Source organism: Budorcas taxicolor, chromosome 10 (genome assembly GCF_023091745.1).
Source record: "Budorcas taxicolor isolate Tak-1 chromosome 10, Takin1.1, whole genome shotgun sequence".
NCBI classification, from domain to species: Eukaryota; Metazoa; Chordata; class Mammalia; order Artiodactyla; family Bovidae; genus Budorcas; species Budorcas taxicolor.
Genome location: NC_068919.1, coordinates 56,530,812 through 56,558,089, shown reverse-complemented (window position 1 = coordinate 56,558,089; position 27,278 = coordinate 56,530,812). Strand labels below are relative to the sequence as shown.

The window sequence follows — 27,278 nt, the reverse complement described above, 5'->3', positions numbered from 1 at the left end:
CCTCGTTTAGTCATATCTCCACACTTTACCATTCTTTGCTAAAATGGTATACAAACCCCAAGTATGTTTCTTTTTCACTTGTTTTCTATAAAGTGAAAGTGAAAGTGAAGTTGCTCAGTCGTGTCTGACTGTTTGCGACCCGTGGACTGTAGCCCACCAAACTCCTCCGTCCATGGGATTCTCCAGGCAAGAATACTGGAGTGGATTGCCATTTCCTTCTCCAGGGGATCTTCCCGACCCAGGGATTGAACCCAGGTCTCCCACACGGCAGGCAGACGCTTTAACCTCTGCGCCACCAGGTATAAAGTCCCCTGTAAAAAACAGCAACAAATAAAATATGTATGTTTTCCTCCTGTTTTCTATCTTTTGTCTTCTAAATTCACAGGCCTCAGGTACAGTATCTAAGAGGCTCGAGTTTTCTCTCTCTGTCAACTTCAGCTGATGAGCTGAATTCAGAATGGAAGGTGAAAGATAAGGACCTGCTAAGTGCTTGTGTACTGATTAAATGTTTAAAATGATTGTCTGTGCTATATTTAAACAGCAATAAAAGGAAACTGTCAAGTTATTCCTAAGAATAAAGGCTTACTGAATCCCAAGCAACACCAACTACATTTTTGAAAAAGATGCATAAATTTATTAAAACTTAAGATTTTAAAATTTATTGAAATAAAAAGATAAAATTTAATAAATTTCAGTACATTAACTCTAGAAACCAAGAAGAATTTAGAAAGGATTCCTTTAAAGAGATTTACTATTACATTCTTTGTCAGACTGTGACTCAGGGAACTTGTGGTATCATTTTACACCCCGACACACTGCCTTGATAAATCAGTCAGCAGTAGCACATGAAATCATGGATAGATGAGAGACGCATATCCACTTTTATCCAAATGTAGCAAATAGCACCATATTTCGTAGTTAATGGTAAGCAGTTTCTTCTGTAATTTTTTGGAGCAATAAGCCTTTAGACCCCTGTGTCCCCCATTTTAAAAAGAGCCATTTGTGCCTTTGTCCCAATATATTGGATTGTCAGGAATTAAAACTCTGGCTGAAACACTGTAGGACTCCTTATATGGATGCAGATTAAAATGTCTCAGAAGGTGGTTTACTCTGATTTGGTCTTTCACATTTCAAATTTGCTTGGTTGGTCACAGTTAGGCAGGTAGAAATGAGTTAAGAATTTTAGAACTCACGATAATTTTATCCAGAAGTAGATTATGATTATTGCTGTCCAGTATGAGAGGAAAAACCAGACCAGCTGTCTTTCCCAAGATGGCTGCAATGAGTGGCTGAAGGAGAGACAAAATCCATCCTAAAAGGGGAGGGAGAAGAGAATTAATTGTTTCATAATACTCAAAACCTGTACTCAATTAAACACACGGTGCTTCTGGATGAAGCACTAAGACAATTCCTGGGTTTAAAAAGTTTTAAAAAAGTCCTGACCAGTAGGTTACTTGTAATTGGAAATGTTTCAGTTAGGGTTTGTAAGACATTGTCTAACACAGGATGCAGAAGAACAAAGAGGACGTGATTTTGTCACTTAGGGCAGGAAACCTCATCTTTTCACTCACTCCTTTCAAAACCCAAGAGGAAAGTAGAATACTATATCCTGTTTTTTCCTGATCACAAAACAGATGCTATCTGGGAAAATGACAAATTACTAACTTGAAAGGTATCTCCTGAGACAAGAAAGCAAGTAGTTCCGTTCAGAAAAATGGGCAGGAAGGGACCTGAAATCCAGACTGTGGCATTTTAACTGCAGCTGAGAGAGATGTGGGCACGTCTTCTTTACCCAATTGGGGAGTTTCTGCTTTTTGATATTAAAAAATTATTCCTTACTCAATGGTGATTAGCCAAAAGTTGAGGGAAAAAAAAAACAAAACACCACCTTCCCCATTAATTTCCTCTTTAGTGTGGAAGGCCCTTGGGGGCCAAATGCCTTGTTAAGACTAATGGCTCAGGTGAGTTTCTGACAATTCACAGGCCTGGAGAGTTGAAGACCTATGCCCCCGTCCCTTCATATACCAAAAGGATGGCATTAATGCTAACACCTTAAACTGTTTGTATAAGGTCAAGGTTCTGACTCAAACACTATCCTTCCTCCACAAAAGGAACCCAATTCATCAATACACGTCTGTCAGGAAATTGCAAACAGTGCAGTGTCTTCCCTAGATTATTTTTAGATTATGTTTCAATTGCTTTTTAGATTATATTATTAACTGCTGGTTTTAATAATTTGGCTGCATTTCTTCTATAACTTGGGTCATTGCTTCAACTCCAGTAAGGAAGAGAAGAAAGAAGCAGGGGTCTCGCTCAGAACCCAGCAGGGCATTCTACCCTTTTACTGCAGGCTGGCCAGACTCTCCTTGATCATCGGCTTGGTTTTGGAGCCGCAGTGAAACTCCTGCTCTAGGCTAGACCACAGTGATCAATGACTTACAGCTGAGAGCCAGGGCGACAGGCTATCTCGCAATTGAAGGCTAAGTGCAGTAAATTAGAAGTTAAGGCACCGCAGGTCAGCGCCACCACACGGTGCAGTGCACACCCCACCCTCAAACCCCTCTGCCTTAGTGCTTCCTGAGAAATGTGGGGATGGCCCAGGGGCTGCTTTTGCATTCTCATGTTTTAGGCTGGTGTGCTCTGACCTGCAAAGCTGTGGCGTCCATTAAGAAAAGTGCAGCTAAAAGTTTTGTATAAAGAATCCATCTGGCCCAGGTCACCCCATTGCTGACTTCATCACTTTGGGAGTCTACTTAACTAAACAAAGCATCCAGACCTAACGTGAAGTGAAGTCGCTCAGTCATGTCCGACTCTTTGCGACCCCATGGACTGTAGCCTATCAGGCTCCTCCATTCATCGGGTTTTCCAGGCAAGAGTGCTGGAGTGGATTGCCATTTCCTTCTCCAGAGAATCTTCCCAACCCAGGAATCGAACCCGGGTCTCCCGCATTGCAGGCAGACGCTTTACCGTCTAAGCCACCAGGGAAGCCCAGATCTAACATGAGCACACCCTAAAACCGGAAGGTGGTCAAGGGAAGGGCCAGAGTGGGCCAACCCAAGTCGAGGGCTGCTTTTCCAGAATGGTTTAGTATGCGAGCTGTCTAGCTAGGCCTGTTTCGGCAACTGACTCTACCAGTACAGAAAGTCAGACTTCACCCCAAACTTCCCAGTCCTGGTGAAACGAATGCTCTACAGAGCTGGCGTCTTGGAGTCCCTCTGCTAGCCGGCAGGGTGGGCGCGTCCCAGGCTGCCCACCAGCCCCGCGTCCTTCGCGCTCACCCAGCCGCCGTTCGCCATCAGCCAGGCGCGGTGCCTTTCGCAGAACTGAGCACAGAGAAGCGCCACGAGGAGCCGACAGTCCCTGCTAACGCTGCCGTCGTCTCTCTTCTGCCGTCGGGTCGTCTGCGGCTGCCTCTCCAGCAGAGACCCCGCGAAGGTCACGAGTGAGGCCACGCGGCCCCAGCTGGGGCCAGGGTCTTCGTCGAGCAGCCTCTGCGCCATCCTGGCCACCAGCTCGACGCGGTGCCTGCGGTAGCGGCGGTATAGGGGCAAGACGTTTCGATTTGCTTCCAGGACATGGGCGGCCACGTGGCGCAGCACAGCAGCCTCAGGCGTGGACGGCGCAGGAGCTGGAGTGCCGGGCTCCCGGGCGCAGAACGCCAGGTAGTCCATCAGCAGCCGGGCCGTGCGCTCCCTAAACGGGTCCACCATGGCTCCGCCTCTACCGGGGGGCCGACCCCGGCCTGTTTTGTGGGCCTGCCGGCGCCCCGCCCCTTCTCGCATTGGTCCGGCTCAGCCCGCCCCCAGGCAGTTGCTTTCCCAGGTCTGGAGAGGAGCCTTTGATGGGAATTCCATCTACACTTGTTCCGGCCGCCAACAGCCGAGGCCCCCGTGGTGTGCATGGATTCACGTAGCAGTCAGGGCCAGAGTGAGACTCTGTGGGGGTTATTGTTTTTAGCTTTCGGCTTGGGGACTAAGAACCCAGAGGGGACAGTCTGGGCAGCTGGGCTAGACTTGCCTCTCCTTTAGGAGAGGTTCCCTGGTGGCTCAGATGGTAAAGAATCTGCCTGCAATGCAGGAGACCAGTGTTTGATTCCTAGGTGGGGAAGGTACCCTGGAGAAGAGAATGGCTACCCACTCCAGTATTCTTGCCTGGAAAATTCCATGGACAGAGGAGCCTAGGGGGCTACAGTTCATGAGTTGAACACGAGTGAGCCACCAACACTTTCTTTCATACTAGGAGAGGTTGACAAAGGCTACACACAGCCCTCCACTGGTGACTCCCTTGAAAGTATTATCAGCATTTTCTCAGATTGGATGGAAGCATCCAGGTGTGTGTTGGAATCTGGCCATACGGGACGGGAAACGGTAATTCTCCTGCATGTTGCTACTGCTGCTGCTGCTAAGTCGCTTGCAGTCGTGTCCGACTCTGTGCGACCCCATAGACGGCAGCCCACCACCAATATTATCTACTTTCGTGCATTCATTCATTCACTCATTTACTCCTAGCCTTTGGGGTGCTAGGTCTCCCCCTTAGCATGGAGATACAATGGAGAACAAGGCATGTGGTCCCTGCTCTTAAGGACCCTACAGTCTAAGTGATGGGACAAAGAAACGGCCAATCACAGCACATTTAAACTGTCACTGGAATAGAATTATCCAGCTTTTGGCTGTTTCTTATAGCTACCATCCTTATATTACTTAGAATTCTCCACTTTTTACTAGCCAATCCCTCATTACCCCACTCCCCTATTATAGTTAACGTACTTCTTATACTAATCTTTCTCTGTTCATGTTACTTCATGGCTTCTTTCTCCTGAATGGACTCAGGCGGACACAGAATTGGTATCAGCTGTGAAATTTGAGAGGGTTCATTGGTCTGGAGCATTTTGAAATATCTCCACCAGGGTGAAAGATGAATAGCTGTATCTTGTATCACCTACAAAAAGAAAGAGGCACAAACTTGGTAGGTCACTTTGGAGGCAACATACACATCTGAGAATGCAACCTCAATCCATCTACAGGCTGGTGGACTTAGGAGTAAAACAAGAGAAGGCTCTGCAGCTGTTTAGGCTGCAGTACAAGCTGATTTCCCAGGTGGTGCAGTGGTAAAGGATATGCCTGCAATGCAGGAGATGTGAGTTCAATCCCTGGGTTGGGAAGATACCCTGGAGAAGGAAATGGCAACCCAGTGCAGTATTCTTGCCGGGGAAAGCCCATGGACAGAGGAGCCTGGTGGGCTACAGTCCATGGGGGTGACTAATCAGCATCAACAAGCTGCTGTACAACTTGGGTCTTATGATCCAACAGATTCAATGATACTTGAAGTGTCAAATAGGGAAGCTGGATGGAATCTCTGATGAGCACCAATAGCACTGCAGTGCAGACCTGTAGGATTCTAAAGCAAATCTATGTCCTCTTTTGCCAGTAATTATTCTCCTTTTGAGAAGCAGGTTCTGGCTTGCTACTCAGTCTTGGTAGAAGCTGAATGAGGTGATCATGCAGTTTGAGATCTTATCATAATATGGATGCTGTTGGACCTATCTGGTTATAAAGTTAGGCATGCCCAGTAGCAATCTATCATCAAGTAGAAATGGTATATAAGAGACTGAACTCAGGTCCATGATGTAGGATTGTATGGGCAGGTGGCTCAGACCACTGCAACACCAACTCCTGTTGCTTTGCCCCCTCATTCCATGCCTGTGGCCTCCAGGGAGTTGCTTCTGACAAGTTGACTCAGGGAGAAGAACTCAAGCCTGGACTAGAGATGTTGTGTTGTTGTTTAATTGCTCAGTCATGTCCGACCTCATGAATGGCAGCACACCAGGCTTCACCGTCCTCCATCATCTCATGCTCAAACTCATGTCCACTGAGTCGATGATGCCATCCAACCATCTCATCCTCTGTCACCCCCTTGTCCCTCTGCCCCCAATCTTTCCCAGCATCAGGGTCTTTCCCAATGAGTCAGCCCTTCACATCAGGTACCCAAAATATCAGCTCCAGCATCAGTCCTTCCAGTGAATGTTCAGGGTTGATTTCCTTTGGGATTGACTGGTTTCATCTCCTTGGTGTTCAAGGGACTCTCAAGAGTCTTCTCCAGCACAGTTTTAAAGCATCAGTCTTTAGCACTCAGCCTTCTTTATGGTCCAGATCTCATATCTATACATGACTACATGTGGTGGAAACACCACGGCTTTGGTTATACAGACCTTTGTCAGCAAAGTGATGTCTCTGTTTTTTACTACATTGTCTAGGTTTAGTCGTGGCTTTTTTTCCCAAGGAGCAAGTGTCTTTTAATTTCATGGCTGAAGTCACTGCCCACAGTGATTTTGGAGCCCAATAAAATAAAGTCTGTCATTGTGTCCATTTTTTCCCTATCTATTTGCCATGAAGTGATGGGACCAGATGCCATGGTCTTAGTTTTTTGAATGCTGAGTTTCAAGCCAGCTTTTTCACTCTTCTCTTTCACCTTCATCAAGAGGCACTTTAGTTCCTCTTTGCTTTCTACTGTTAGGGTGGTGTCATCTGCATATCTGAGGTTATTGATATATTGTAGATAGGTCTATATATGCTGGTACCACATGAAAGTGGATGGCTAGAGCCTCATAGCTCTGCTTGGGGTCTGGGGGGATTGTGAAGACAGTGGTGAAGGAAAATCCTCCCACTGGTTAGAAATTCAAGCAGGATATATGACTGTACCCTAAGTCTGGGGTGAGAGATGGCTAGAGTAGAGATCGACACTGATACTTGGGCAGCTGCTGATGGTTTGGCTGGATGGTCAGGACCTTGATGACTGGTGACAAGGAAATCTTGGACACAGATACGTGGGTGAACCCCTCTGAACAGATGCTGATTAAAGATACTTGTCTCCCATGTCAATGCCTCCAAAGGGTGGCCACTGTAGAGGATTTTACTAATCAAGTAGACACAATTCTGTGCTTTGTGGCTATCAGAGAGCTTCCTTACACAGCTGCCACGGTGCCTGCTCTATGAATGCCCATGAATGAATCTGCAGCAGAGACAGAGGATGTGGCCATAACAGAACTCCCTCTGTGAAGGCTGAACTGGATAATGCTGCTGCTGAGGGCCTGATCCGCAACTGCCAGCGATTCCAATGTGGTGAGAAATGAATTTTGCCAGAAGGGAATATAAACCTTGTCAAACTGAGCTGGTTGGGACATCTTATGAGTTCCCTTATTAAGTTACAGGCTTTGATATAGGTTCATGTTTTATTTTCACAGGAGTCATGATTTTATATTTTTGAACTTTATATTTTAGCAGCAAGCACAGTTGTTTCTTAGATTTGGAGTAGCCTGGGTGTTAGTAGTAAATCCTCTGGCCCTGCCATTGGTTAATATCAGCTGAATCAAACAAATGAATAAATAACCTCCACACAGAACTTCTTATCCAGTTTGCAGTCAGACTTGGCTATAATCCCCCCTCTGCCACTTAGAAGCTGTACAACTTTGAAAAAAGTTTTTCAGCTCTCCCGGCCTCAATTTCCTAATGTAAGAAATGGAGGTGATAAACTGTCTGCCTCACAGATTGTTACATGGGTTACATGAGTTGGTATGTACAAAGGCTTTAGCATACTGCCTGGCACATAGTAAAAGCTCTTTACAGAGGAGCTTGTATTATTAATATGAATTGATCAAGGTTACCAGGCTCACTTCCACCACTTCTAACCCAGATGCAATTTGCGACATTTTTGGTGAGCCTTACCTATACAGTTTCTGGTTTTGGTACCTAGAGACCACCTACTATTTCTTCATATAGATTTTAACAGCTCTATTGTGATATAATTCATAATACCACAAAATTCACTTTTAAAGTATAGATTTCGGTGGTTTGTAGTATATTCAAAGTAGTGCAACCATCACCATTGTGTAATTTCATTATCTCAAAGGATTTCCAATCTCCTAAGTAACCACTGATCTACTTTCTGTCGCTAGGGATCTGCTTATCATGAAAGAGACAGATTTCATGTAAATGGAATCATTCACTATGTGGTCCTATGTGCCTGGCTTCTTTCACCTCATATGTCTTCAAAGCTCATCCATGTTGTAGCTTGAATCAGTACTTAATTCCTTTGTATTGCTAAATAATATCCCATTGTATAGATATACCACACTTTGGGCATCCATTCATCAGCAGTTGAACCTTTGAGTTGTTCCACTTTGAGCTGCTCTGAACATTTGTGTTCAAGTTTCTGTGTGGACATGTTTTCATTTCCCTCAGGTACACACCTAGGAGGGGGAGGCCACCTATTACTGGGGAACATAGGCAGGTTGGAAACAGTGACTTCTGGTTCCTGGTTTACATGAGTAACCAGGCAAATGTTAAGCATTCCCCAGTGGTGTGTTGGTTAGATAACCCGGGGTTCAAAGATAGGCAATTTCTGTTCTCACAGTCTTTGCATAAATGTTCATACCGTATTTGCACTGAGTTTTTCTTATGTATGTGGGTAAATCAACCAGCACACTGTTTCTGATCCCATCTCCTCCCTGGAGGGTCTGCATCCTTTTCACAACTACAGAAACAGATTCATTTCACTTCTTTCACCAGAATTACCATGAGTCCAACCACCGTGGAGACTGACCAGTCCTGAAGCCCAGCCTAGCTAGCACCAAGCCCTGGTTAGAGAATGAGGGGTTGGCAGATGCTCTGAAGACTGACCTGATTCTCCCCTCTCACTGGTGAGACAGTGAGTGGTTTAGCTTCATGTGCTCCCAAAGGATCTACAGACAAGAAGATTCACTGAGACCTTTCCCTAGCTTGCCCCCTCATCAGAATTCCCAGCCCACTTTAGTCCTGCCTGATTCCGATCTCCAGGGAGGGGCCCTAGGGTCTGTGTGTTTAACTTGCTGTTGAGCCAGTGGGCACATTTGGGGAATGCAGATCTACAAATGCCTGCTCAGTCAGCAATCCTAGGCTTGGAGGGAAGGTTCAATCCCACTGCCAGTTAATCTCTGAACTCAGCAGTTGGGCTTACCCCAGAATCCCAAGGGTTTTCCTTTGAAAAGACTGTCAGGGATTCACAGCTGGTCTCTTGCCTTGCCCACTGCCTCTCTGTGCCCAGATACGCTGCTTTCAAAGTCAGTATGACCCAGGGAGTCCTTCCGGGGGACCCTCCAAAGTCAAAACTATTTTCATAATAATAGCGACTCCTTTTTTGTACGCGTGGCTTTTAAAACTCTCATTTTCTCAGGAGTTTTCAAGAGGCTACTGATGGGTGGTAGAATATGTGCTTCTAGAATCCTGTGTTTTATCATTTTTCTGTTTTCATTTCTAATATGATAAATATTGATAGATAAAAGCCACATAAACAAAAAGCTCTTTGGGGTCCTCAGTAATTTTTAGGAGTGTAGAGGGATCTTTAGATAAAACTTTGAGAACCACTAGCCTAGATGAATCTTTAATAATTACTATTTTGATACATGAGTAGGGACTGTAGGGGTGAGAGGAGAAGAAAGAATGAAAAAGGAGGAGAGTAGGGAGGAGGGGGAGACAAGGAAAGAGGTGAAATAAGGAGAGAGGAGGGAGGAGATGGGGGGACAAGGGGAAGAATGAGGGAGAAGGGACAGGAGGAGTTGGAAGGGAGAGGATGAGAACAGGAAAGGGAAGAGGGGAAGGAACTTTGGAGCTCTCCCATTTCCTAGATGAGGAAACTGAGGCTGAGAGGCATTTAGATATTATATATCCTGTAAAAGTGGAAAAGCTCAGTCTAAACCTTTGTCCCCATTCTGTCCCCCTCTTAAGATCAATCAAGTGTTAGCAGGATCACCTTCTAGCCAGATGGCCAAGCAACTAGGAGAGGCCAGGTTGCAAGGGCCCTTACAACTTGTGCTATTTTAAAGTCACTTACAATCCAGGGAAGGGTGTGGAGGAGGCCCAGGATGGGAAGAGAGAAGTGGATAATGGGTGCCTGCTCTGGCCCCAAGCTCACTGGCACAACCCTGAACCCAGACCCACTTCTGGGAGACCAGCCGCCCGCTCCCTCAAAGCAGCCGCCTTGGTTTTAGTTCACAGGTATTTCCCACACCACCTGTCATCACACACCTCCTTGTTAAACCCCATCTCTGCCTAACCTTTCTCTTCTCTGGCTGGAAAGGGGGTGTCCAAGGCTATGCAAACCTGTGGGCACATCTGTTTGGCCTCTTCACCACAGTGGTTTAGTACCTTTGCCTCCTAGTCCTCTAAAAACAAAAGAAAGCCTTAACAAACTCCACTCGGTATTATTTTCAATATGCAAAATACGATTTATTACCTAAAGTTTAATCCCTAAATCTCCATGTAGTCTGAACACCCAGGTGAGATTAAATACTTACAGGGGAGGTGGCTTACTGCCCATGGGGGTGAGCGTTGGAGGGAGTACTTTCTTAGGGCCCTGAAAGTCACTTTTCTGATTGTAAAGTTAGGGACTACTTTGAACATATACTGATACCGCCCACCTCTCCAAATATACAATCTTGAATTTGCTTGCGTCTGAGTGACTTCTCCTTTGCCCTGTTTTCCTTCACTTCTGGGAGGCCCAGGTCAGAGTGCAGACACATGGAAGGGTCTGTGGGAGACAGGGAAGGAAGTACCATAACTAGGAGCCCAGGAACAAACTCAGGAGAACCTTCTGGGAGCGGAGCCTGGGATTTCACAGGACACGTTGTGGGGCCAGCACTTCAGCAGTTGGCAGGAACTGGGTGGACGTGCTGCTCGTTTCCCTGACCCGCTGCTCAGAATGGAGTCCGCTGAAATGGAGAAGGTGCTGAAAGTTGTCCCTCTGGGCTATGCTCCCGCCCGTCTTCTCTTTTTCTCAAGGTGGGTAGAGCAGCAGAGATGGAGGGGGTACAGACTAGGGGCGGTGAGTAGGGGCCTTTCACATTGTCTCTTTCTACTCCAGGACCGACTGTGTAATAAAACCCTTAATAAATGTTTTTTTGGCAAATGATTGAATATAACCATTATGTTTATTTTAAAAGAGTTGATGGAAAAGCTGACCTGGGGAATTTCTGACTCATTTTGATATCTGAATGAGTAGTTTTGTAGGTGGGCCTGGTGCACCCTCTGAGGTTTACAGGCCTATCAGGTGGCCCCAGGTCTGGAAGGGCCTCTGCAAGCAGCAGAGCCTGGGGCTGGGCCCGCAAAGCTGGCAGGAGAAGGGCCAGGCTGCAGCAGGGCCACGAGAGGGGACCGAGAATATTGGGGACTCAGCATGCACAGCCCTTGGACACCACAAGGACATGGCCTGGCAGACCCCAGACCACTCAGAGGGCAGGCCTCACCCAGGAATGGTTTTTGGTTTGAGGTGACCTTTTATTTCCCTAAGTTTAGCATCCTGTCTTTATGAATGAGGAATTTTCTAAAACAAAGGATAAGCTTCTACACTTGAAAATAAGGGATCCTATAACTAAAGCACTTGGTATCTTCCAGAAGGATCTGCTGCATTTTAAATAAAGGCAGGATATTATGTTTTTTTTTCCTCCGTATAAGTGAAGCAAAGACATCATCATTCAAGAGCTATCAATCTGTGTATGTAATTATACTTGCAATGCAATAAATATGAGTATAATTGATATGGACAAGATTCACTTTAGCTTGAGTAGATGCTACTAATCCTAATACATCTAATACCACAAATAGGTTTTTAAATAAGTTTACTGTCCTCTGTTCCCACACAGAAAGGTTTTGGTTCTTCTGAGAAGCGTTTGTGTCCCAAACAGCACTCAGCTTTTCCCTCTAATGATAGAAAATGTCCCATCCTCCCAATACAAGCCACCATCACAAGATACACAGATCAAACCTGTCTATTTTACCCATATCTCTGCTTCATTTGTAACATGGAAATGTTTTACCTGAAAAAAAAGACGAGGAGGCAAGGCTGAAAAGGATACTTTCACAATAAGAACACATGTAAAAGAATTGATTTTGTCTCATTACATTTGGAATTGGAATTTTCTTCTATGACCAAGTAACGTGGTCCTCACATAGTCCATTAAAATCATCAGTTCCTGGGGAAGGTTTCAAATGTCGAAATGCACACTGAGAAAAATCATCTCTTAAAGTGCTCCAAAAAAAAAAAAAACTTGATTCCAGGAAACAAAACGGAATATAGTAAATGGTCAGTTCTACTGGGAATAGTAGAATTCTACCAGGAATAGAGAATGAGTTGGGACTAGGATAATTTATAATAATCTTAAAAACAGATATATTTTCAAAAATGTTCAAAATGATAAACACTGTACTGGAAGGTGTTTTCATAGTGTTGGAGGTTCACACTGGGAACTTTCCAGGGTGATGGTTTTAATAGTAATGTTGGAGACGTTTGGTGAACTTTCAGTCGTGGAGCTGCTCACTTGAAGCTAAGTTGCAAGAAACTCTCAGACCCTCTAGAAGTAAGATCTATTTACATGTGATGATTTCAGATTCTATTCTCAGCTGCCTATGTGCACTGTGATTAAGCCCAGACCTGCAAAGACACAAACAGATAATCTTCAGTCTGTTTTTCAGTTGACATTTGTAAAATCTGAGTTTAAAGAGAGAAAATCAAAGTCTTTAATACACCAACATACACACTGCATCCAAAACAGAGCGCTCACATGTCTTAGAAGGATAATACTTCATTCCTAGCAACGCAAAGGTGCTTCTTTGGCCCTCGCTTTCCCTCTCCCTTAGTTAACTGTCTGAAGGGCATCTGTGGCCCCCCTTGCTAAAGAATGGTAATTCTTAGACTGACAACTGGAATTCTCTGTACACATCCAGCTCTCTGGGTATACTGACATGGCTTTATTAATTTAGCAAACTCTTGCCCAGGATGATGGAATCACAAATAACTTCACTGTTTATTTCATGAATTTTGAAAAAAATCCATTTATCCTAGGACTGGACTATTCAATTACTCATTTTAGAAATGACACACACTTCTTAGGATAATATGAAGCATCAAATGACCAGCTACTTTTCTAGACAGTCTTTGAAATTCTCTCCCTCCCCTGACCCTGTTTCCGGCAAACAGTCTTAAGCTATGCCCCAAATTTGTTCAATCCTACTTAAATCCCTCCATCAAAAGATTTACTTTCAATCAGACCCCTAAAACCTTTGGCAGATAATATCTGCCTTTGCTCTCTCCTTCTGAAATGCTAATAAGACTGTCGAGTTTGTGATCTTCCATAGTGAAGTGAGTTTTACTTGCTGAACAGTTATTTTGGTGGCATTTCTAGGGAGCCAACACCTGACACAGTCATGGAGCTCTTTGAGCATCTAATAAAGCCATGAGGACACTATTCCTGGAAAAATGCACACATATACACAATTTAGCATGTAACTGCATGGACTTCATAGGTCTCTTGAAGCCTCTGTGTGGACTTCACAGGGGTCTGTGACTGGGATAAGGACCCTGGTGCTCGTGGGAGGTGAGACTGGCAATTGGATTTGTCACAGGCTGGAACAGACTTTTAGGGTATCTGTGCTGGAATACCTGCATTGATGGGAAACTCACTACCTCCCAAGGCAAATCATTCCTCTGTGGCTATAGATTTGAAATTAGAGCTCTCTTTTGGCTGCCCAGGCCCATCCTAGCTTACTCTGACCTCTCTGCTTTCAAGAAGACCAATCACTCCTGCTCTCACATACACAGTAACGTAGAAAAGCCTCTCTTACTCTGAGGGTATGATCCCATGATCCTGAGCAAAAGGCAGTCCCATCAGGGGAAACTCTTAGAGTACTAACACGGTTTTCATGTCCAAACAAGATGGAGACTCGAGACCCCTTGAGGACATCCCAGACGTTGATGGTATAATCATTGTATCCAGCAAACAGCAGGCGACCTTAAAGCAAGAGGCAAGATGGTTACTCAACCAGTTCCTTCCTTTTTCATGACTCTGATTCATGTGCTCATTCATTCATTCATTCAATAAACAGTGCTTTAGAGCCCACTATGTGCCAGGCACTGTGGTTGCCCTGGGGATTCAAAGAGGAGAAAGCACAGTTGCTGGCCCCTGCGGAGGGTGACGGTGGGCAGGCTGACTCCTGTATCACTGCAGCACCATGTGGAAGGGGCTGTAATGGAAGTGTTCAGCTATGTGTAAAGTGCTATGTGATCACAGAGGAAAGGGGATCAAAGAGGATACTATGGGAGAAGCACTATTTGTGTTGGCCTTTGAGGGTTGAATAGGAGTTTGCCATGCAGAGAAGGAGGGGAAAATGATGTTCCAGGCAGCAGCAGCAGCACAAAGGCACAGCTGCATGGCTGAAGGTGTCTGGGAGAACTGAATGGTCCACTGACACAATATGCCAGCACTGCCCTAAGTTTCCCTGGTAGCCTCTCCAGCTGTGAAGGCAGAGGTGACGTGAGCTTCGGGGCATCAAGAAGGGGACTCTCGCTTCACTCCCTCCACCTCTGAAAAAAGTCCCTTTTCAAGTGTGAAAGGGAAAATGGAAGGCTGGAGAGGAAATGCCTAAAGGCATAGCAGATAGAGTTCTGCTATACCATTGTTCTGAAGAAGAGTGTTAGATGGGCCCAGCCTTCATTTATGGGCTGGGGAAGCTGCCTCAGGTTGGGCAAAATGTGGTGTCAAAAATGCGTCGGAGGAAAACCATGCAGGTGTAGACTCTTGGCAGGTGGAGCCTAGGAAGTTCAGCTGAGGGGAAGCTTGCCGGATTCTCTGAGGTCCCGTTTCACAGTCCCAGGAAAACCTTACCACTGAGGGAGAAGTCCACGCTGGAAGCTCCAAAGATGATGCTCTCTTTGGAATAGATGGCGACCTCCCTGTCTGCCCGGAGGTCATAGAGGCGACACTGGGGTGACAAAGAGGACAAAGAGGCACTTGTTTCTGGGTCCTGTTTGGTGCATCAGTGATCACAGAGCTACAGGCAGGTGCTGGTAGCTTGTGTGGTTTGAGGGTCAAGGGGAAAACCTTTCGTTTTCTCTCAGTATTTTCTTCCTCAATCCCAATTCTTATTATATCCCCATGAAGCATTGGAGATTCGAAGAAACAGCAAATGCAGATTTTTTTAGTACAAAAAACAAAATGTAAGCCTTTTTTTCTGATAAGGAATATGTGTTCTTTGTAGAAAATTCAGAAAATCTCAGAAATGCATAAAGAAGGAAATCCTAGAGATATTTACTAACACCTGGCTATTTCCTTCAGTCTTATTCTACTTTTTAAAAAAATAATTACTTATTTGGCTGCAACAAGTCTTAGTTGTGGCACACACAGGGTCTTCAGTCTTTATTGTGACATCAGTTCAGTTCAGTTCAGTTGCTCAGTCGTGTCCGACTCTTTGCAACCCCATGAATCGCAGCACGCCAGGCCTCCCTGTCCATCACCAACTCCCGGAGCATAGAGCATCTTTAATTGCAACATGTGAGATCTAGTTCCCTTATCAGGGATCAAACCCACGACCCGTGCATTGGGAGCTCGGAGTCTTAGCTACTGGACCATCAGGGAAGTCCCAGTCTTAATCTATTTTATGTGTGGATTTAAATGGGGTGAATGTTTCATTATTGTTCCAATTAGCACGATGTTATGAACATTTTCTAATATCATTAATAATCTTCAAAAAATAGGATTAATGTGGTTGTTATATTCCTCATGTGGATGTATCAGAATCTACTTAGCCATACTCTGCTAAACGTCTTGATTGTGTCCAATTTTTCTCTTTTATAAATAAAATTATGAGGAAGCCATGATCATTCTGCTATCAAAATCTTTATATGCATCTTTAATATTTTCTCAGAATAGCTAAGGAATGGAATCCTTAGAATTGTTTCCAAGAAATTACAAAGGATAAGGAAAGCTTTTAAAAACCCAAAATGTATACCCTTATATTTTGTTAAATATTCTTTGGCATACAGAAGTTTTAAATTTTCATTATCAAACTCTCAATCTATTCCTTGTAATTTCTTTCACAATAGCAAACTAAGGTAAAATTCATTATTTAATAAGTTATTTGCTATTTTGAGAGCACAGTAAGGTTGTGCCTATTGAAAAACCGGTCAACATTATTTTGCAACTAGTATCAAAAGCCTTAAAATTAGGCCAGTTTTTGACTCATCAAGTTTACATATGAGAATTCATCCTAAGGAAACAATAAGAGAGGTATCAAAAATACTTGCTTACAGCAGAGTTTTTAACGGGGAAAAAAAACCCTAAATGTCCCCGGATTGAAGACTGGTTAGTAAATGATGATATATCCATAATATGGAAAACTATTCAATCATTAAGAAAATATAATGTAGGAAAGTATTTATTGGCATGAGAAAATGTTCACAATCTATTGCTAAGTGCAAAAAGCAAATTATAAAACAGCATTTGTTTAAAAACTAAAAAGACAGAAAGGAATTTACTCAACTGTGATTTTTCTTGTGTAGAATGATTAACAAAATTTAGTTTTTCCCCCCTAAGTTTTCTTTATAGAAGTCATATCAGTTCTATAATCAGGAAAACAATTATTTTTGAAAAATAAAATTAAGTCAGCATATCTCTCCTTCAAATAGGAAAAGCTCTTGAGGACTTAAACATACCGTAGCATCATCTGATCCCGAAGCAAAGGCATCTCCACTTGGGTAGTACCTGCAGAGAGAAAGTGTAGGGAGAAGGCACTTAGAGCAGTGATTCCCAATCCTGGGTGACCATCAGAAGCCTCTGGGAAGGCTGTCCCACGCTGGGCCCTCGGACTCTAGGGACACAAGGACTTCTCATTACAGAGACCAGAAACGGAGGCTCAGCCGGAAGACCCCACTGGCCTACCTTAGTTTCTTCTCTGTAAATAGGGGACAGTGACACTGGCCTTGCAGAGTGTTGGTGAGGATAAATGAGACAATATGTCTATTTGTATCTGACACTGAACACAGGCAGATGCCTATATCCTTACTTTCCCTCGATCACACGCCCCATTCCAAAGGCTTGGCCAGAGCTCAGGGATAAGACAGTGCTAACAAACACAGACACTGCAATTGGATGAAAGGGGACTACAATGACCACTCACTACAGGGGATACTTTTGGCAAGTGACTTTGACTGGCCCAGCCTCAGTTTCTTCATCTGAAAAGTGAGGAAGATAATGTACATTTCCTAAAGACTGAATAAGACAGTATACACAAAAAACATGGCATGGGGCCAGATAAAATGCATGCAACGAATGATGTTATTACTGTTACAGTCCTCCTCTCCTCAATAATCAGGCCTTCTGGAGAGAGGGTACTGTAAGTTGAGACCTGATGAACATTAGCAGAGGGTTCTGGGTTGAGGGAGCAGTATGGGTGAGAGAATATGCAATTTTCAGCTGTGATTTCATGAATATATAGGAATTTATTTTTGTAGCTTTATAGTCTACTATCCCTATATCTTAATAACTTCACCTACTGTAGTAATTTCTCAAACTATTTCCTTGGATTTTCTAGGTACTCTCTACACATCTGCAAAAAGTGATAGTTTTTTTCCCCTTCCTACATTTAAGGTCAGTGAGCTAGAAAATTCTTATTAACATTTCTACTAATAAAGTAATTATTCTTACTGTGTTCTAGCTTTTAAGGGGAATAATTCTAGTGCTTTCCTCTAAGTATAATGAAGATTCTTCAGTGGTTATACTTTATATGCTGTCCTGATGGTGCCATCTTCCAAATGTATACGTTAAGTCCCGACCTCTCTCTTGGAATCCAGTTCACAGATCTGGCTACCTACTTGACATCTCCACTTGGTCATACAATGGCATCTCAAGCTTGGCTAGCCCAAGGCAGAACTCCAGCATCCATGTGCAACCATTGCCTTCTCCCTGCAGTGCTTCTAACCCTCCCAGTTTTAGCAAATGGATCAGTGTTTATGTCCTTTATAAAAGATTCAGGTTCCCTGAGCTCAGGGTTCTCCTCCTGAAATGCAACCCCTTTCACGTGCAGGTGTCATTTAGTCCTTTTCATGTCACCCTGTGATACTGGAGCTTGGATGACTAGCATAGCTACTACCATCACTATTAGTAATCAACTATCCTTCATCTCTAACCCAGGAATCTTGTGCCTTTTACCAGCACCCATGAAACTCTGGCAGCCTTACTTGATGGCCTGCAATTAGGGTAAAATTCTAGACATTTCTATCCTCACTGTGTCTTCTTTGGTTTCAGCCACCATCACTTCTATCTGGAACTCACACAACAGCCTTCTAACTGGCCATAATACTTCCATTCTCATTCCCCTACAATGCATTCTCCATACAGCAGCCAGAGTGATCTTTTAAAGATAAAACATGCATCATGTTAGCCACCTCAAGTGGTCACCTGGCCTTTTGTTAGGTCCCTGAGCATCTCATCTCCCTGATCCTCCTCCCAGCTCTTTGAAAGCCTGGCTCCTTCACTATCCTGGTATCAATTTAAACATCAATTTCTCAGAGATGCTTGACCAGTCAAAGAAATAACCTATCTCCATCACAGTTCCCTGGTTTACTTTTCAATGAAACTTATCAGTATTTTTGTACACTGTACATTTATCTGTGCTTTGTCTTGCTTGTCTCCTATAGGAAAGTAGAAATTATCTTGTTTAAAACAGTATTCCCAGTTCCTGGAATAATGTTCAGCAGATAAGTACTTAATAAATATTGGTTGAATGAATGAACAAAAAACACTGACTTCGTTTAGACAGGAAATAGCCATTGCCCCTGGTGCAATTACATTGAAATTCTCCAAGAAATCTGGAGTACCGATCGGTCTCACCACACATCAGCTGTTATTGCTGGAAAAGCCTCTCTCAGCAAAGTAAATTGAGGCTGGAGGCTAAGCATTAGCCCAGGCCGGGAGACAGGGGAAGATAGAGAAGCTATGTGAACATTCTACTCACGGACCGGACACTATTGATGTCAGATTCGTGTGTTTCAAAGGCCTGCACGCACTGTCCAGAGCGCATGTCCCACACCATGGCTTTCTTGTCACATCCCTGCAAACGCAAAGTTACCCAGAGTTATGACGACTGCGAGGACTGCCCACAGACAGGTATGAGCTCTCGTTATGTCACAGAGATCGTTCAGTTCCCATTAGTGAATGGCTCTGACAACGTGCTTTTTTTTTCTGAGACTAGCTTTATTTAAGGCCACTTCCCTCTGACCTCAGGAGGTCAGAGCTAGGTCCTGGGGTAGGGGGAGCAAAAGAAAGTACCCAGACACCCTTTTTATAGCATGTTTTCTTCTCTGCCATCTTTCTAAATGGCTGCAAGTTCTCCAGGGACTCCTTCTCCCCTTCCTCCTAGGCATTTCTCTTCATGTTTTCCCCTCCTCTTTATCTCTGCTTCTATAAGGCCAGAGGGGAGGGCAAGTGGAGAGTGGGTATGGTGGGACCTCCCAGGCTTGCCTCAGGTGTGTGGGGCAGCCTGAACACAGGTGGCCAGCCAGGTGCTTCTGGCCAGCTATAGCCCAGCAGCCTAGTCAGGGGGCTGCCCATAGTCAGCTGGGTGGCTCAGGCAAGTCACTTCCCTGGGTTTCCACCTCAACACCTATAAAATGAACCCTCTCTGGGTAGCTAACGTGATCCAGAGAATCAAAAACCCCAAGTTTATGCATACCATCCTGCTTCTAAGAGCATTTTGATAAATTTCTGCAGAGCAGTCTGTGATCAACCCGGAGCAGTATAATCAGACTCTCAAAGGACAAACAGAAGGAAAAATGGGTTAGAATTAGATTGCTGGTTTCAACTCAGAGGAAGGGGTGGGTGAGGTACCATACTGATGATTCAGAAAGACCTGCAATGGGGATTCAACTCTCCAACATCTTTACTGAGAATGTGGACAAAGGAATCAGAGTGTCTTCAAATCTTTGGAGGACCCTAAACCATGAAGTTTAGTACTCTGAAAGAGAGAATACGATCTATAATGATATCAACAATCTGAAAAAACAGTGTAGTTGATGGGAGATAAATACAGTTATACAAAGACACGGGAATTAAACTTACATAGATGGGGCCAAATATCCAAGAAAAAAATCAGGGTCCCTGCCAATTAGAGGCTTCACAACCCTCATCTGAGGTCCAGAACTAAGAGGTGGGCAGCTTGGAACAAAGGGCCTTTATGTCTTCCAGTTGCAAACATCATTAGATGGTGTCTGCATCTCTGTCCCCTCCCACCACTGTCTCTTGACAGGGATGAGACAGGACCACGGTCAGGTCAGCCAGCTCAGTTCTCCACACTTATTCCCAGATGTCCTAGAAATGCTTGTCTCTCCTACTTGCATAACACACTGGAAACTCTTCCCTCTACTATTCATAATACAGTAGAATATATGGGGAGGTGGGGGGCAAATGGTTTTGTGCTTTCTGCACAATTTACAAAGGATGAAATGTGGAGTCAGGCAGCAAAGGTGGGTCCCAGGTGTCCTAACTCCTCGTCTGGTGCTCCTTTGCCATGGTGGCCTGCCTGCCCGACTCAGCCTTCAGACACACTGTTCCCTGTGCCTGGGAGTTGGAGGGGCTGGAGGCTGGCAGGGGTGGGGTGGGAGAGTGTCCCACTCGTGCCAAAGCCCTGATCACACCACAGCTATGCCTCACTGCTATTTCTACCTGAGGTGCCTGGTGCCCTGGCTGCTGTCTCTACTGCTCTCGGATGCCAACTCTCTGCTACTCAGCCAAGGAGTCTCAGCCCCGCGCCAGGGGTGTCCCGTTTAGTCCCACAGATTGACAGGAAGTGCCACCCTGAGGCTCCCTGGTGGACAGAGGGCTCCTAGAGATCTTCCTGGGATCTTTACCCCAGACACGAAGGTGTTCCCAGTTTCTGATGGGGCCAGGTCCAGGCAGAGCACGTCGGCCCCATGCCCATGGAAGCTCTGCAGCAACTGCCCGCTCTCCACATCCCACAGGGCACATGTGCCATCGCCGCTCGCCGTCAGGATCTGCCGCCGGAAAGCACAGGAAGGGTGTCATTAGGGCCTCTGGGGAAGCCAAGCAGACGCTTGCAGTTCCACAGGGAAGAGAAGGCTACACACACACACACACACACACACACACACACACACACTCCCCTGCTTAATCTGGACTCTAGCACAGAACTCTTTCTCCAGTACCGAGAAAGACAGCCCATTTTTGACACCCTTGCTGTTGTGAGCTGTTTACATACCTGTCCTCTTGCGAGGATGAAATCTGGGGGCCTTCCTGCAGTACCTGCCTGCCTGACACGTAGGAAGCACTCTGTGAACACCTGCTGAACAGAACCCCCAGCGGGTCCCAGAGGCAGCCAAGCCTACCACTGAGCTTCCCAGACATTAACGTGCGCCCCACACCCAGAGGCTCCCTGGCCCACTGAGTGGTGTGGACACACACGTGCAGGGCCAAGGCCTTTGCTGTGTGCTGACCACGTCCAGGCCCTCCACTAGGTGGCAGGGCTGCAGAAAGACCGTGCCTTGGTCGCTGCTCTCCTGGAGCTCCGTTAACAGGACTGGCAGGAAACCCACTTGACTCCCTGTCCCCGTGGTAATCAATTCCAGGGCAAGCCACACTTTCCCAGTGCTGCATTAGACAATACTGAGACCAACTAAAAATAAACTAGCTGCTTGCTCCAGGAAATAACCTGATCCTGTGAGATAAGACTCTGAACTAACTAAACAACTTACTTATCAGGACTAATAGCTTTGTAAAAAATTAATGAAACAGAGTGTGCTGTGCTAAGTCGCTTTAGTCATGTCTGATTCTTTGTGACTCCAAGGACTATAGCCCACCAGGCTCCTCTTTCCATGGGTTTCTCCAGGCAAGAATACTGGAGTGGGCTGCCATTCCCTTCTCCAGGGAATCTTCGGGACCCAGGGACTGAGCCTCGGTCTTCATTGCAGGTGGGTTCTTTATCTTATCGTCTGAGCCACCAGGGAAGTCCTCAGTCTAGCTCTTTAATGGAAAATTTTCCTGGCATACTCTTTGATCAAAGAAATGAACAGTTTTTAAAATTTAACAGTAAATTCTTAATCTTTAAAATATTTTAAATACTTGTAATCCTGGCAGGAAATTATAATGTAAGTAAAAATAAAATTTAAAAATCAAACATTCATTATGATAAATGCACTAAACAGATCCTCTAACTCCACTGTCACTCATTTATTTTAGGATGCAGAGAACTTGGAGGTCTTATACCAGCCTTTTGAGGTTTCCATTTTTCATCCTAGATCCCAGGGCTGGAAGGAGGCTTAGTTCATGAGTTCAGTGGTACCCAAAAAAGGCCATACATCTGAATCACCTGTGAAGCTTTGTGTTAATAATAAAATAATAAGAGCTAGCATTTATTGATATTTACCAAGGTTTATACCAAGTACTTCTGGAGAAGGAAATGGCAACCCACTGCAGTATTCTTGCCTGGGAAATGCTATGGACAGAGGAGCCTGGTGGGCTACAGTTCATGGGGTTTCAAGAGTCAGACACAATTTAGCTACTAAGCAACAACACTAAGTACTTTACATGAATCATCTCATTTAACCCTCAGAAAACCTCATGAGGGAGGAATATACTACCATCCTCCCTTGTAAGTGAGAAAAACGAAACACAGAGGATAATAAAACCTTATTTAGAATTGACCAGCTAGAACATCAGACTAAACATCTTCTGTTGCTTTGGCTGCTCCTCACACCCAAAGACATGAGGAACGGCCACGGCAGCAGCCAGGGCCACCATGCCCCCTCCTGCACAGACCTGGGAGACTCCTGGTGGCAAGGAACAGGGGTAAACACTGCCCTCCCAATCAGAACACTGCCCCCAGACAGCAGCCAAACAACTTCCCATCACCAGGTCTCCCTACCACTACCCTTGCTGGCCCGCCTCCTGACATCACTCAGCTGAAACCAGGGGCTTTAGTCTGACTCAGACAATCTCCTCCTTCAAATAAACCCAACCTGCCCCAGCCCCTGCAATGGCCGCCTACCGTCCATAGGGTCCGCTCCACCATGCAGGGCATGTAATCTAGCCCTCCTACCTCTCAGGCTGCCTGCCTCCCACAGTGCTCCCCTCACACCACACTGGCAACACACTGTCCGCCAAGGCGGCCTCTCAAGGCATGTTTATGACCCCCCACTCCTGCTCCAGGCTCCCAGCCTCCCCGCTGTGCAGCCACCACTGGTAGCTGGCCACGTGGGTGGTAGCATCTATGAGGGTTTGCTGGAGAGACGCGACAAAGGCAGTGTAGGATGCTTAGGATTCTGAAAGAAAACGCAGCCTACGTATTACCTCCACTTTGTGGCTTATTCAAAGTAGGGTACAGATTTTCTATATGAAGCCTTCTTTTTTCCCATTTGTTAAAACAGAAGTCTAATATAGGTACAATGAGGTGTGCCAAGTGCACAACTCTGAAAGTCAGCACCCAGTGAAATTCTATACACAGAAGGACCTTGGGACCACTTCTCTGACTCAAGACAGGAATTTCCACCACCCCAGAAGGTTCCCTGATCCACTCCCACCCCCACCAACTCAATTAGAGGAGGAGGTTTGATATGGCAAGGAATTCATTTCAACTGTACCAACAATCAATAGCCCCGACTTTACCTATTTCTGATTTTATTAAAAACAGTAATGTAACTAGGAGTTCCCCGGTGGGCTAGTGGTTTGGATTCCACACTTTCATCATTGTGGCCTGGGTTCAATCCCTGGTTGGGGAACTGAGATTCAGCAAGCCATGTGGTGTGGCCAAAATTATAATATATATTCTATTTGGGCTTCCTAGGTGGCACTAGTGGTAAAGAACTCGCCTACCAATGCAGTAGACATGAGACGTGGGTTCAATCCCTGGGTTTAACGATCCCCTGGAGGAGGGCATGGCAACCTACTCTAGCACTCTTGCCTAGAGAATCCCATGGACAGAGGAGTCTGGTGGGATATGATCACAGGGTTGCAAAGAGTCAACTAAAGTGACTTAGCCTTCTATATAAAATTATATATATATATAAATTATAGTACATATAAAACCAGTGAGAAGCAACAGGAGCTTCCTCTTAGGGCCAACTGCTGGAGCATACACATTCTCCTGTAAAGAGGGATACTGGAACAGTTTCCTCACCTGCACCCCCTCTTTAGTTCTCTGTGACCGAACTTGCTCCCCCTGCAGGCTGGTGCATCATCACCCAGGCCCCTGATTTACCTGCATGTCAGAGTTGGTGAAGCTGCAAGCCGATAGGTAGTTGGTGTGCATAGCAACAGACTTCTTTTTGGCAGCCATGTTTTCATTTTTGTCAAATGTCAGTGGATACACAGAACATTTATTATCCAAACCACTAGCAGGGAAAGAAAGAAGTGTCAAATGTTAATACAGGGCAATAGAACATGTGTATACTTTCTCATTCACACATACTTTCAAAATGTTTTCCTTTGGCAGTATTATATGTTGTAACCTATCCCTAAACTTTTACTTTGAATATTTAAAAATGGATAGTAAAACTGAAAGAAAAATAGTACAACGAACTCCCAGATCCCTTCAAGGATTCGCTAACTTAACATTTTGTTGCATTTGTGGGAGCAAATTCTGAACCATTTGAATGCAAGTTGCAGATATGACATACTACATCTAAATACTTCAATCTGCAAATTACATTTCCTAAAAATAAGACCATTCCTTTATAATCACTAACTCATCATCACATCTGAGAAAACTAACAAAAATTCCATAACACCATGTAGTAAGCCATCCATATTCAATTTCCCAAGGATCTCAAGGATCCAGAGCCCAAATAGGTCTACACATTACATTCTGTTTTTATATCTTTTTAAGATCTTTTAATGGAGAAGGAAATGGCAACCCACTCCAGTCTTCTTGCCTGGAGAATCCCAGGGACAGAGGAGCCCGGGGGGCTGCAGTCCATGGGGTTGCAAAGAGTCGGACACGACTAAATGACTAAAGAACAACAAGATCTTTTAAGGGAGGACCGACACAGCTTTTGACTGTTTATAATGAGACTTCATTAGGTCAGTTGTCTTACAGAATGTCACACAGTCTGGATTTGTCATGTTGGGAATGGCTTCCCACTCCAGTATTCTTGCCTGGAGAATGCCATGGACAGAGGAGGCTGGTGCGCTACAGTCCATGGGGTCACGAAGTGCTGGACAGGACAGAGCCACTAACACTTTCACTTTTATTAATGTTACATTTAAGTATAACATTTTTAGCAATAATATAAATGTGCTATATAAAGGTGATACTGTGTATTTCTTTCTTACTGCTTCACTTTAGGAGGCTTGCCATGCCTCTCATCCCAAGATTGGTGATGCCAACTTTGATTGCTTGGTCAAAGTGGGGACCACAAGATCTCTGCACAGTAAGGGTGACTGGCTGGTGATTACAAGCACACCTTGTTCTACTGCATTTTGCATTTTTTACAAATTGAAGGTTTGTGGCAACCCTGCCTCAAGCAAGTCTATCAGTGTAATTTTTCCAACAGCAATCTGCTCACTTCATGTCTCTGTGTCACGTTTTGGTAATTCTCACCATATTACAAACGTGTTCATTGTTATTACATGTTTTATAGTGATCAGTGATCTCTGATGTTACTACTGCAATGGTTTAGGAATGCCACAAACTGTGCCCGTTTACAATGGGGAACTTAATCGATAAATGCTGCATGTGTTCTGACTGCTCCACCGCTCAGCTGTTCCTCCATCTCTCTTCCTCCCCTCAGGCCTCCCTATTTTCTGAGACGTGACAATAATGAAATTAGGCCAATTATTAACCCCGCAATGGCCTCCAAGTGTTTAAGTGAAAGGAAGCATTGCAAGTCTCTCACTAAATCAAAGGCCAGAAATGATCAAACTTAGTGAGGAAGGCATGTCAAAAGTGTTAAGATCATTACTATCATCATTTCATGTGATGCTGAAATTATCCCACATTTGGACACTGGGGACCCCTTCAAGTGGGTCTTTTTTCACATTTGATATGACTCCACTGATATGACTGAATGTTCCCTTGCTTCCTGGAACAAGGAAACACCTTCAGCTTGCTTTATTCTCTTCCCACCCAGACTGACTCCAAGGAGCCCTGCTTCTATTTAGTGGGGAATGACATTTGGGAGGGGTTCTCTCTTCTGAGGCCCTGTGCCTTTCTAATTGCTTGGAGGTACAGGTGTAGGCCTGGCTAGTTTATGACCAGTGACTGGCCTCGGCAAGCTTGTTTATAGATCATGTGGGTGAGAATGACTGGCACCTGGCTGCGACAACGGACAAGCACACTCCAGACCGGGCTTCCCTAACCCTCGAGGTGAAATATGTTCTCCTATTCTGAAGCTTCAGAGTCACTGCTGTAGTTCTGTTGGGATACTCACACTTAGGATTAGTTGTCATGCTCTGCAAAGCAGAAAAGTTCTGCAGTGTGATGCAAGAAGAAGGAAGGGCATGTGACTTCACAGGGAAGGGATGACCGGATGCTCCACGTTTAGACCCCTCCTGGGCTGTGCCCTGTGCATCTCCTCCTTTGGCTGGTTCTCATTTGTATCCTTTCGCTGTGATGAAACTGTGAGCGTTAAGTATAGCGCTTTCCTGAGTTCTAGTTAATTACTGAGCCTGATGGTAATTTTTAGGCATGACCCTGTGCCTACGTGAAGTTGAGGAGAGTCTAGTGGGGGTTACGCCGTGTAACTGCTGAGCTGTCTGAACTCCTTCACATCTACCTTATAACTGTGTCATATGTACATAAATGTGTTAAACATGTATGTGTGTTCACATCTATATTTATACCTATATCTTTTATTGTGGTCCCTTCATATCCTTTTAGGAAATACATGGGTATACAGTTTACATAAATATTGCCATCCAGTTATAAAATGATACAATCTAATTTTGAGTTATTTAAAAAATGGGAAAATATGAAATGCATGTATGTAAGCAGGGTCTCCAGAGGGATCTCAGCAAGTGGAGAGAGTGGGAAGTTGCCCTAAAACAACAGTCTAGACAGAGAAGATGTGGGGAGTGATGGCTGGGGTGACCCTGGTTGAAGGCTGGAGAAGGCTCCAAAGTTTTTGCTTGGAGGGCCAGCATTTTCATATATGAAATAAAACCCTTTTCTCTTGATTATAAAAATAAAATATGCTTTCAAAAAACTGAAAATAGACAAAATTGTGACAAAGAGAAAAACACCCATAGTCTCAACATCCAGGAGAACTATAATTGCATTTTGGTGTAGTTCATTACAGCCTTTATGCTGATGCTTCTTCTCTAAATATGGCTGAGCTCCTACTATAGAAATACTTTGAATGGTCCAGAATTAACACAAGGACAGGGAATTATAGTGCTTGCAATTCTCACTCCCAACTCTGTTAAACTGAGCACAAGAAAAACAAATTAAGGCACAATATTCCTATTACTC

General features: G+C 44.7%; 2 protein-coding genes across 2 annotated transcripts in view; both read right to left on the bottom strand.

Moving 5' to 3' along the window:
* Positions 1–1,189: 1,189 nt before the first annotated feature.
* Positions 1,190–3,710, bottom strand: BCL2L10 (BCL2 like 10). The gene is made up of 2 exons (XM_052647262.1): positions 3,279–3,710; positions 1,190–1,312 (listed from the first exon to the last, which is right to left on the bottom strand). Exons 1-2 carry the CDS (start codon positions 3,708–3,710, stop codon positions 1,190–1,192), a joined length of 555 nt encoding a protein of 184 aa, XP_052503222.1.
* Positions 3,711–11,750: 8,040 nt separating this feature from the next.
* GNB5 (G protein subunit beta 5) overlaps positions 11,751–27,278 on the bottom strand; it is a 33,705-nt gene continuing 18,177 nt past the window's right edge. Inside the window, exons 5-11 of the mRNA XM_052646659.1 lie at positions 24,069–24,201; positions 20,707–20,850; positions 18,820–18,911; positions 16,516–16,564; positions 14,690–14,786; positions 13,650–13,816; positions 11,751–12,459 (exon numbers count right to left, since the gene is read on the bottom strand). Of these exons, the coding sequence (XP_052502619.1) occupies positions 12,448–12,459; positions 13,650–13,816; positions 14,690–14,786; positions 16,516–16,564; positions 18,820–18,911; positions 20,707–20,850; positions 24,069–24,201 (694 nt within the window). The 3' untranslated portion in view covers positions 11,751–12,447. The remainder of the gene's footprint in view (positions 12,460–13,649; positions 13,817–14,689; positions 14,787–16,515; positions 16,565–18,819; positions 18,912–20,706; positions 20,851–24,068; positions 24,202–27,278) is intronic.